The sequence below is a fragment of the Callorhinus ursinus genome, unplaced genomic scaffold (genome assembly GCF_003265705.2).
Source record: "Callorhinus ursinus isolate GAN/ISIS: 27379988/994484 unplaced genomic scaffold, GSC_fseal_2.0 scaffold8, whole genome shotgun sequence".
Classification (NCBI taxonomy): domain Eukaryota; kingdom Metazoa; phylum Chordata; class Mammalia; order Carnivora; family Otariidae; genus Callorhinus; species Callorhinus ursinus.
Window position 1 is genome coordinate 37,391,736 of NW_027397070.1, and position 12,308 is coordinate 37,404,043.

The 12,308-nt window shown below is 37.1% G+C and overlaps 1 protein-coding gene across 3 annotated transcripts in view; it reads left to right on the top strand.

Moving 5' to 3' along the window:
* Positions 1-12,308, top strand: part of SYNE2 (spectrin repeat containing nuclear envelope protein 2) — a 314,602-nt gene that overhangs the window by 172,486 nt on the left and 129,808 nt on the right. For all 3 annotated transcript variants that reach the window (XM_073895326.1, XM_073895325.1, XM_073895327.1), the window contains exons 49-53: positions 261-583; positions 2,934-3,078; positions 4,149-4,367; positions 9,173-9,438; positions 11,488-11,656. In XM_073895326.1, the coding sequence (XP_073751427.1) occupies positions 261-583; positions 2,934-3,078; positions 4,149-4,367; positions 9,173-9,438; positions 11,488-11,656 (1,122 nt within the window). The remainder of the gene's footprint in view (positions 1-260; positions 584-2,933; positions 3,079-4,148; positions 4,368-9,172; positions 9,439-11,487; positions 11,657-12,308) is intronic.

A 12,308-nucleotide genomic window follows, 5' to 3' on the forward strand; every position in this document is an offset into this window, starting at 1 on the left:
AATATATATCATCAGACATGATTCATGAGATGTATTTTTGAATTTAGAGTGGATTTCTTAGCAAATCTGGAAACAGTTTTTCTTTATGCAAACAATTTATTTGTCTTTAAATACTAGTGTAGTACTGTCAAACTAAAAGTAGGAGTTGCTAGCCCTTATAAGACCCAGACATATTATGAATGCACTGCAAAAATTCCAGAATGATAAAAGTCCCCAGAGTTTGACAGCTTTGTCACAACATTTAATCTCCTATTCACCAGGATGTTTTGAATGATGCTTATGAAAGTATGACCCGCTATAATGAGGCAGTCATCAGGGCGATGGGGATCTTTACTACCCGTGAAGCCATTGTTGCATCCCATAAAGTAGACCTTGATAACCCAGAAGAACCACTGGAGATGCCTGGCTGGAAACAAGAGGAATTGCAATCCACAATAGAAGACATCCAGGACCTCACTGAGAAATTGGGGACTATATGCAGCCCTGAAGCCAAACAACAACTCCAGTGTACTATACAGGAATTAGTTTCTAAGGATTCAGCCATGAGGGAGGCAGCCAAAGTAAAAGAAAGTGAACTAGAAAGGTAGGTACTTCTTTCTAAAGGTAATGCTTTAAGAACAAAATTAAGATTTATTTTTCTTTAAAATTAACATGTACACATTAGAAATAATTTGGAAAATATGGAAAAATGTAAAAATCATCTGCAGAAAACCATAGCAAATATTTTATTTTATTTATTTTACTTTTATTCTTATTTAATATTGAGTACATACAACAGAATGTTTATAAAAGTCTGCATATGATATAAAGAATAATGATAAAACAAACAGCTTTGTACACAAAAGTTCAAAGGTAAACATCATGACTTTTGAATTCTTGTGTGTGGTCCTTTCCTCTTCTCAGAATTAACAATTATGTCCAATTTTTTATTTACCATTTTCTTCTTTTTAAAAATTTTACTATGTGTTTGTGCCCCATTTTCATATATGTGTATTCTTCTGTCATTGCATTTTTTCAATTGCATCATTATGATGCTGAAGTTTATTCATATACTTGTCTATAGCAAAATTTGGTCACCCAGCTATTGATAGACATTTGGGTTTTTCTAGTCTGCATTTACAAACACTGCCAATAGGAACATTTTTAAATTCAAGAGCTTCCCTGGAATATATACCAAGGATTGTGATTATTGGGTCAAAAGGTATGCACAGCTTACATTTTAAATTCCAAATGATTTTACTTATTTCTACTCAGACTAGTGTTCCAAGAATATTCTATGTTCCAACTGTTTCATATCCTGACCAATACCCGATGTTGGGAGATTTAATTTTCTTTTTTAAAGGTTTTATTTATTTGAGAGAGAGCACAAGTGACAAGCAGAGTCCCTGCTGAGCATGGAGCCTGACACGAGGCTCCATCTCAAGACCCCGAGATCATGACCTGAGCTGAAGTCAGATGCTTAACCAACTGAGCCACCCAGGTGCCCCAAGGGAGTTTTAATTTTTGCCAGTCTGATGGATGAGAAGTGATATTTCATTGTGATTCTAATCTGCATCTCTGTTATTATTAACATATATGAGCCTCTTTTTTGAGTATTTCTTGGTCTTTCATATTTCATCTTCTGAAAAACTGCCTGTTCAAACCATTGCCCAATTTTTATTGGATTGCTCATCTTTTTTTTTTTTTTTTTTGACTGGTAGAGATTTATGCTATATTTTGGAAGCTCGTCTTTTGTTATATATGTTACAAATATCTTTACTGAGAGGGTTTCCTATTAAATACCTATCCTGGGTTGAGGCTTTATCCTTTGGCCCCCAGCATTCCAGGAAAGGGCTAATAAAACTGAAACTCAGCAAATGCCCTCAAAGTGAAAAACTGTCCTTAGGGCTCAGCTTATTTCTCTCTATTTCTACTTTCATATAGTTTGAGGTCTCTGAATACTCCTTAATTCCTTTCCAGTTTATTATTTTATTTGAATAATTTTTTAAAAATATACTTGATACTCAATTTTTAATTGTTTAGGGGTTTAGACTGTATCAATTTTCTACATATAATTTTATTCATAGTGTTTTTCAGTATAGCACATTATGCTCTATAAAAATGGGCTGCTGCTTTACCTTTACTTTATAACATGTGCTCTTTTCCTTATTGTAACAAAACTTCATAAAAGTAATTGCATTTGCTATAAAATATTTTACAAAATGGATTGTTGTAATTTACTTAACCATATCTTTTGTTACATGTAAAGTATATTCAAATTTTTGCCATTTTAATTACAAGAAGTAAAAAGATTTTACTGTGTAAAAGGTTTTATCAGGTTTAGGATAAATTCCTACTTTGAGGATTAATTCCTTAAGATAAATTGTGGATTTGAATTAATGGTTCAAAAGCTATGAGCATTTTTAAGACTAAGTGGTTTTCTACAAGAAATTCAAAATTTCAATGAAGAATTTATACTTCATTAGCAGTGTTAAAGAATGCAGTTTTACAGTTTAGGCATTTTTTAAAAGATTTTTAAATTTTATCTGAGAGAGAGAGAGACAGAGGGAGAGAGAGAGCACAAGCAGGGAGAAGGACAGAGGGAGAAAGAGAAGCAGACTCCTACGGAGCAGGGGCCCACACAGGGCTCAATCTCAAGACCCTGGGATTTTGACCTGAGCCAATGGCAGATGCTTAACCAACTAAGCCACACAGGTGCCCCTACAGTTTAGGTGTTTTGAGAACAGTCTTATCTGCCTGTTAAGTTTGCATTAAAAGTCTCATACAGGTCCCTGGGAGGAGGAGACAGTCAATAAAAATTTGGTGAAAAACATTGAATAGCACAAAGAGAATTACATACTGTTAAGTGTTCAGAATTCATTCTGGGAAGTCCAGAATTTATTGTACTAAATAAAATTTAATAACACCTTTTTTCCCCTAACTGTGCTTCACAGGTGTCTTGAGAATTACAAATGCTACAGAAAAATTAAAGAGAAAATTTGCACTAACCTAAGCCAAATGGAGGCAGTTCTTGGGCAGTCCATGTTTCCCTTGCCAGCATCTTACAAAGAAGCTTTAGAGCGCTTGGAACAGAGCAAGGTATTTGCACATCTCTAGTAAGACTGTATGCAGAAAAGTGACAGAGCAGGTGGCGACAGCAGGGAATGTGACTCTGTTTTGATCCACAGAAATCTTCAGCCTGAGTGGTACACTCAAGAAAACACCCCAAACCAAACACCAAGGGGAAACATGAAACAGTGATTCCAAGAGAGTTCATCAGTTGGGTTCATGAGACTGTAGCAAACCTACTGGTGTAGCAAACTGTTCTTAGTGATCACTCTTTTTCTTTTTCAAGATTGATTGATTGATTTGAGAGAGAGAGAGAGTGTGTGCGAGAGGATGTGTGAGCGAGTGGGAGGGGAGGCAAACGGAGAGGGACAGACCCTCAAGCAGACTCCCGCTAAGTGGAGAGCCTGCGACGGGGGTCAGTCATAAAACCCTGATATCAAGACTTGAGCAGAAATCAAGAGTGAGATGCTCAACCAGCTGAGCCACTCAGGCACCCCAGTGCCTCTTTCTAAAGCTTTACCTTTCATGTTATTTTGTTGGATGTTGCTGGATCAATGACAGAGAATTTAATGCAACTATCATAAGTCTAAACTCTGGCTACTTCTTATTCTTACTATTTAATTTTTATATTTGCTTATTTTCATCTGTTAGAATCTATGGTATTATGTTATTAGGATTTTAATGAAAACATTCTAAATTATCTATGCTTAACATCTGTCCCCAAACAAACAAAAACAAAAACCCTAAGTAATGCATTGGTGTTGATAAGTATAGTGCAAATTAACAACCTAGTGAAATAATGAGACTTATATTAAAATAACAATGAACTTTTAGGATGTTTACCTTTCAAAACACTTTCTTACTTGGAAGAATTGGTTTATGGGTCATTTTTGTCACCGTAGTTCCAAATTCATGGGCAACACAATAATACATAGGTAATTCTAATCTGTCTCAAATTGACTTCCAAAAGGACTAAAAAATAGACTATGTAATACTTATGGATGATTTAAAGTCATCAATTGTTCAAGATCTTAAGAAGTTTATAAGTCTCCGAAAAATTAATAGACATTGTATTCCCCCTATTCCTTTTCTTTCCTAAGGTTTTGGGGTCAAATCTTCTATCAACCAAAGAAGAGTTCATGAAACTACGTCAGGTCCTCAGACACCTGAGACCCTCATGCACAGACCATGATGACATGTGTTTGCTCAGAACCACGGCAGCTCTGTGGGACAAATGGTTGAGTTTGCTGGAGGCTGCTAAAGAGTGGGAGATATGGTGTGAAGAACTGAAGTGGGAGTGGAAATTTGTCAGTGAAGAAGTAAGTGCTTCGTTTTCAACAATCAAACCAGTTTCCTAGCAAATGTCATTTAAATTGTTTTGTTACTTTCATTTTGTTTTTATATAAAACAAGTCCAAGTCCTCAACTGTACCGTTTGTTTATATCACATATACGTAACACATAAATGTTATAGAGGTCAGGTCCTAGTAAAACAATCTCCAAGAAATGATTCAAATTCTTTCTTAATGTAAGTGCTGTTTTTTTGGTATCAGGTAATTCTTATAAATAAGTACTTGCTCATTTGGGCTTTAAAATCTTTATTGTGTATCTAAGTTAATCTCTCTTAAAATGACTGTCTCTACATAACACTAAAGGTTAGAATTAAGTAATATTCATTATAACCAGCCAATTTTGAAGTTAACTACAATGGTTAACTATGGAAATTAACTCCAATTAATTGTTAACTATGGACTTAAAAATATGTATGTTGCTCTTTCTGAAAACTCTTAAAGAAAACCTCCGTAATATATATCAATCACAGATGTTAATTTAAGCATGATTCTAGATTTAAGCCATCACATGTATTTAGAAAATTTAAGATAGCATAAAGTTATCTTAGGGTATCTTTCCAAAGGATCAGGTATAAATGAAGTACAAATCAGAACATTAAATGAAAACCCTTCTCTCTTATTCATGCCAAAATTCCTGCTAAATTTACTTAAGAGAGAAATACAATGAATCAATACTTGATCGGGGGTAGGTCACACTTTGGGATGTAAATGTTTAGCACTAGCATATTTTTCTGCTTCAAACTTGGTATTCTTGCTTTTTGCCCTGTTGCATCCAAGAGAGCGAGATGGGTCACCAACATCTCTGTTGGAGTCATTGGAGAAAATTTGGCCAGGGTTCTCGTTCTTGCCATGTCTGCTCAAACCAGCATGGTCTGATCTGGAAACAATGGCTTCAGTATGTGCCTCCAGTGTTTCCATCAGTACTGGGAGGATACAGGTTTCATTAAGTTGGATTAAGTGAACTTCCTTGAATGGGTCATCTAAGATACCTACCTTACTACAGATACCCAAGATACCTACCCTAGTGCTACATAAAATACATAAAATAAAATATTTGTACATAAAATAAAAATACTTCACTTAAGAAAAGCAACTTGATATTCTTGAAAATGAGTATTATTTTGGTTGTGCTAGTAGGGTTTGATTAGTAAATAGACTCTTGAATGTTAAAACTTGAAGAAACTTTGTAAGTTACTGCTTTTGGCCCCCTTCTTTCCCATTCGTATTGTAACAGTTTATTGGGTTCCTGCAGTAGGCCGTGTGCTGTCCTAAGAAGGCAGTTCGCACATGATGCCACCAAGTCCTTGCATTGCTGTCAGGAGTTAAATATTATTACCATTTTATTGATGGGGATACTGAGGCACTAAGAGATTTCTGTTGGCACAAGACCTCCCAGCGAGTGATTGAGCTGGGGCTGTGGACTGGGGCCATATCTGTTTTGCTCACTGCTCTAACTTTAGAATCTGACTGGGGCTTTGCACGTAGTGGGCAGTTAGTGAGTATTTCTTGAGAAACAGCTCTTCTTGAAACCCAGGTCTAGGCTAATTCTAAGCTTTTGTTCTCTCTATTTGCAATTATACCTGTTTAATTCAGACCCCATTCATTTAGAACTTTGTAATTATTCATAGAAGCATTTGACAATATCTGGTGACAGTGTGTTTTTCAAAGAGTAGCACAAACAAAATATGTGCTTGTGTAATAACAATAACAACTATAACACTTAGTGGGCAGGTATGGAGCATGTGTTGGGCAGAATTGTAAGCACTTTATTTTATTATCATTTATTCTCACAAGAGTCCTATGAACTGGATATTTTTATTTTATCCTCATTTTGTAGATGAGTAAAGTGAGACACAGTGAGATTGAGTAACTTGCCCAAATGCACGAGTGCTAGAAGAGTCAAACTTACACTCCGGTGTTTTTAATGATGAAACTATCAACTTAAATGATATTTACACACACCAAATTGATGTAGGATTTTAAAATAGCTTGTATCCATTTTCTAAAAATGATACCATCTAAACACCTGTACATGCAAGATCCTGTTAGCATGGTTGGTGCTTTCATATGTGACAAAATGAATTTCTTTTTTTAAGATGTGGATAATAATATAATAATCCAGTATCTTTATGGCATAAAGGTTTTGGATAAGTAGATTTTCAGAAACTTAAATATTGTGTTTAAATTTGTAACTTAAAATATCAATTGGAAATTTTGATTTGCCTTTTTCCGCCCCCCCACCCCAAATTTTACCTTCCTGTTTTCTTAAACAGAATCTGCTTGATTTAATTACTCATCTCTGGTTATTCAGAGTCATCATTTTTGTTTCGGTGATCATAATGGGTTGGAATAAAGTCATACTTTCAAAGATAATTGGAGGTATAAGACTGGCTTCTTCCCCATGTACCAAAGTCCAAAAGACTTTTATTAATTCCTGATTCTTCTGGTTATGGGTTTTTCAGTCTCCTTCACTCTGTTTACTTATCGTGCAACTATGGCTCCTTCTCCCTTTCTAGACTCTATAATTGACTGTGAACCTAAAAGTTTTATAACCATATTTTTAGAATTCTGTGTCCAAGGGAAATCATTCAGGGGCTTCAGAGCTTCTTCTAGATGGAAGAGTGAATGCATAATTTCTGTAGCAACTATTTTACTGATTTGGGAGCTGTCTTCATCCTTTTTAACATTAAGTTTGTTGAGTTTTGATGAACACAGTCACATGATCACCAATGAATCTAAATGAAGATTTAGTACATTTTTGTCACCCCAGAAAGTTCTCTTATGCCCCTCTGTAATCAGCCCCTTCTGTCACCCCTGACGACCATTAATCTGGCTTGCCATTTCCAGAATGTCATATAAATGGACTGGAGTAGTTTGTGCCTTTTGAGTTCGGCATCTTTTCCCTAAGCATTATGCATGAGATGCATACTTATTGCTGTTTGTATCAGTAGTTCATTTCTCTTAATTCCTGAGTAATACTGGACTGGGTTTGATTATCTGTCACAAGTTGAAGTATTGTCTGGCTTTTGAGTAAAATTGTCCTGATAAAAATTATTCCCCCCCTCCCTCCTTATGTGCCCCTCCTTAATCACTTACCAACTTATATCAGACAGCAGAGGCTGAAATGGGGCTCGTAGGCAGGTGGTTTATTTTGGAAAGTGATCTCAGGGAACAGGGGTGGAGGATGAGGAGAACTGGAATGTGAAAGGTCAGAACCTTTCAGTGCTTTACTCTTCTTGGGTTGTGGTTGCGGTGGTGGCTCTGGCATGGAAGCACCACTGGCATGGAAGCACCAAGAGATGCTCCATTAAGTTCTGGGTTACAGACATACTTCTTTCAACTCTGATGTCTAATAGAAACCCTAGGTGTACAATTATCTCTGACAATACAGCAGTTCCTTTCTTTGCTTGCTGGTTCTCTGGCAGGGAGGTTGCAAAACAACCCAGTGGAACCCTCTTATCTCATTCCCTGGTGGAAATGTAGCTGCCTGCCTAAGAACTAGCACTTCTAATCCAACAGAATTTAGGTTTGAGGTGGTTGAAAGCATACATTCTGTAACTAGGTCTTTTGGAGAGGGGCTGTCTATACATATATCCATGTATTCTAGTGACTGGGGACTCAATTGGATCATATGGCCCAAGTGAGAGGGCAGCTTATACCATTGCCTGACCTGCTGCAGACCTCCCTCAACATTGGCAGCATTCTGATAAATGGGTCTGAGCAATATTCTCAAGGATAGCATATACTGCCTCCAAAATCCCAATGGACACATCCAGTGTTGGGCCTCTTTCTTAATGCTAGAGCTACAGGATTGAACGACTTGATCTTTAGGTTATGGAATTCTGGCATGCCCTAGACCACTGAGCTCCTGGAAACTTAAATTATGCTGGAATTCCTAAATTTTCATAGGCTTTATTTTTTACCCTTTGGCATCCAGGTTTTCATTTACCATTTCAGTTAGCGTTGAATAAATGTAGTTGCCTAGTGTGATATTCTGTAATGTCAAGATTGCCAGATGCCTGACTCAGTTTGAACGTTAGAGCAGGAGAGTTGACAGGCTTAGGGAAGAATGTGGTAAATGTATGGTGCAGCTAAGGTGAGGGCCACGGTGTTTGAAGAGGTGCATTAGAGGGATCTGATTTTCTGTGTCTTCGTTCTGGGGTCAAAGATGATAGAACTCCATTTTGCTGATACGCGATGTTATGTATTTCTGGGTTCTGCACATCACCGTGTTGACAAACACATGATTAGTTAGGCCTGCTTTCCCTTTGGTGTAGGTGTTAGGGTAACAAGGAAGTACCGGACTTACTTGTTTGAGCATATAGGAATAGGGTGTGAAAGAAAAGACCCCTGTAGAAAAATTACCCAGCAGTTGCCCAACCTTTTATATAATAGTTGCAGTTTGGTGGCGCTCATTCTAACTGGCTTATAGATATCTCAAGAGAAATAACTGCTTTCTGCAGCTGAAATCTGAAGGAGAGAGAAATTATTTATGAAAATATTCAACAGTGTTTCCTTCAGCTCACGACAGTAATACTTCATTTTAATCTCATATCTGCATGATCAATGGCTGGGAACTCTGGGATTCCAATAGTGCAGGAATAATATTCCCAGCTAGAGGAAGACAGATACCACTTTGAGCGAGGATATGGCATTAGGAACCCTGAACAGCCATTATACAAAAATTATGAAGGCCAAGGTATGTTTCAGCTCCTTAAATGGTCCGAGTACATTTTAGTTATTTCAGTTCTCTTTTTTTGTTTGTTGAATTAGATTGAACGGGAAGCAATTATTTTAGATAATCTTCAAGAGGATCTCTCTGAAATTTCAAAAGCAAAAGAGGCAGCCACTACAGAAGAGCTTTGTGAGCTGCAAGATTCTTTATGCCGTTACCAAGAAAATGTAGAGAAGCAGCAGCTGTTACTGACCTTACTTCTTCAGCGCATGAGAAGTATCCAGAATGCTCCCCAAAGCTTAGAGGCTATAGAGATGATTCCAGCATTTCAAGAGATTACATCAATGCAGGAACAATGCAACAAGTAAGACTTATAAAAAACTATTAAGGGGGGCGCCTGGGTGGCTCAGTTGGTTGAGCGACTGCCTTCGGCTCAGGTCATGATCCTGGAGTCCCGGGATCGAGTCCCACATCAGGCTCCCTGCTTAGCGGGGAGTCTGCTTCTCCCTCTCCCACTCCCCTGGCTTGTGTTCCTGCTCTCGCTATCACTAACTCTCTGAAAATAAATAAAATCTTAAAAAAAAAAAAAAACTATTAAGGAAACGCACCTGACAATTCAGGCTTAAAATTTCTTGATTTTGAAAATATAAAAATATAGTGTAATGACAAATGATATGATAGAATTGGGTTAATGCAGAAAAGTATAAAAAGGGTTGGAATGGTACATACCCTGTGGAAAATAGTATGGAGGTTCCTCACAAAATTAAAAATAGAAATACCATATGCTCTAAGAATCCCACTATTGGGTATTTGCCCAGGGAAAATGAAAACATTACCTCAAAAGATACATGCACCCCTATGTTTATTGCAGCATTATTACAATAGCCAAGACATGGAAGCAACCAAAGTGTCCATCAACAGACAAAAGGATAAGGAAAATATGGTATATGTACCCAATGAAATATTACACAGCCATAGAAAAGGATGAGTTCGTGCCACTTGAGACAACATGAATGGAACTAGAGGGTATTATACTAAGTGAAATAAGTCAGTCTGAGAAAGACAAATACCATATGACTTCACTCATAAACTGGATCTCAAAAAAAAAAAAAAGAATAAACAAAAAGCAGAACTGGAGGGGAGGGAGGGAGGTGGATGAGCAAAATGGGTGAAGGGGAGTGGGAGATATAGGCCTTCAGTTATGGACTAAGTTGGAATAAAAAGCAGATCATAAGGAATACAGTTAATTGTAATAGCAATGTAATGGGACAGATGGCAGCTATACTTGTGGTGAGCATAGAATAATGTATAAACCTGTCAAATCACTACATTGTACACCGGAAACAAATGTAGCATTGTGTGTCAACTATACTCAAGAAAAGCCGGGAATGGGGGGGCGTTGGAAAAGATTAATAACAATAAAAACAAGCCTATGTTCTCCACCCTGGTATCATTGAGGATGAATATCCTTTGAATTTTTTTCTTAATGTTTGCTGTTTTTCTATTTGAGTAATAGATACTCACTATAGGAAGTTTAGGGAATGTGGAAAATTATAAAGATTAATATAAATCCCCCTTTAATTTTACCATTTAACAATAATCACTGCCAATCACTCACCTTTTTTACTATGATTGTATTTTTAAACAAATTATAATACTATACTGTTTTGTTGTCTGCTAAATGATTTATCAGCATATCATGTTAATTTGCCTATGCCATTAAATGTTCCTTAAAACATAACTATGTAATATTTCACATGTGAATATGCCATAATTTATTTAACCAAAGCCCTAATATAGAACTTTTAAATTATACATAATTTTTTTTTTTACTTTTGTAAAAACACTCTAGTGAATATTCTTATGCTAGAATCTCTGTCTGCATCTGTGATTAATTCTTTGAGAAAGACGCCAAGAGGAATGATGGGGTCAAAGGATATAATATATTTATGGCTAGAAATACTTACCAAATAGCTCTCAGGAAAGATTGTACCCTCTTAAACTTCTCTACTAGTAAGGTGGCTACATCTACAGCAAATGGGGTCGGCGGAGATAAAAAGGCGAAAGGGGTCATCTATCCCCAAAAGCCCACTGGTGACTCCATTCTCACCTCTAGGTCATATTCAGTTGAACTCAAGGATCACATGGAGGAAAGTAGGATGGAGAGAGCAATTGGAATGTAAAGTGTGAAAAGAGGATATTTTGAGATGGAAGTTTAGAGAGGTTTTTGATTGATAGAATTTGGTATATGTTTGTGTATGTAGTAAATAAATCATTGAAAACTGGTACTTTTTGCTCAGGAAAAAAAATCTTCTTTTGTGAACTATGCAGACACTGTGTTAATTGTTGAAATAAAACTATCTCACAAGAAAGCAGGATAGAGACACAATTTTATTTTGATGTTGTATGTTAGGCTTTTTCAGAAAGCTCAAGAAAATAAGGAATTGATGGAGAATGAAATCCAAGAAAGACATTCTTTCACAAAAGAAATAATTACTTTGAAGAATTTATTTCAACAGACTGCAACTTCTTTTCAAAATATGGAATTACAAGACCACCCAGAAAAGGCAGAACAGTTTGAGGTAAGTGAGGAATGAAGTGAGGAACCAGTGAATGTGGCCGACACAGGTCTGCAATCTTGAATCCAGAGTCCTTGGGGCAGAGGTAACTTTGTGACTAGAGTGGAGGGAGTGGTCCAGGAGAGAGGAAAGCACATGCAAAGGCCCTGTGGCATGATGTGGGCCAAGTCATAAAAGATCACTGTGGCTAGAGTGCAGAGAATAAAGTTGAGAGCAGGGAGGTAGGCCAGTCTGGACCCAGCAGTCCTTTTTCAGTGGCTTTTCAGGTGTGTTTGGTGAACAGGGGTCCCAGAGCATTACTGAATAGGGTGTTAGACTACTGACTTAAGTAGGATGTATGATTTGTCTCTGACAAGGGTGCAACTGTTTTTACTCCCCACACTTTTGACACCAAATGTGTGGGGGTTTTCCCCCAAGTCTCTGGAAGCCAACTAGGTGTCCTACAATTCAGTTCAACAGTAACACTAACTAGCAGGAGTTAGCACAGACCACAAAGATTAAGGGCTCACTTCCGCAAGACCACCCCCATTTCAGAAGCCAGTCACAAGTCCTGGGCCTCCTGTAATTCTGACTGACTCGCTATCGATCAGGGGTTCCCATGACCCCCTCCTCAGGTTTAATAATTTACTAGAATGGCTTATAGAAGTCAGGAAAG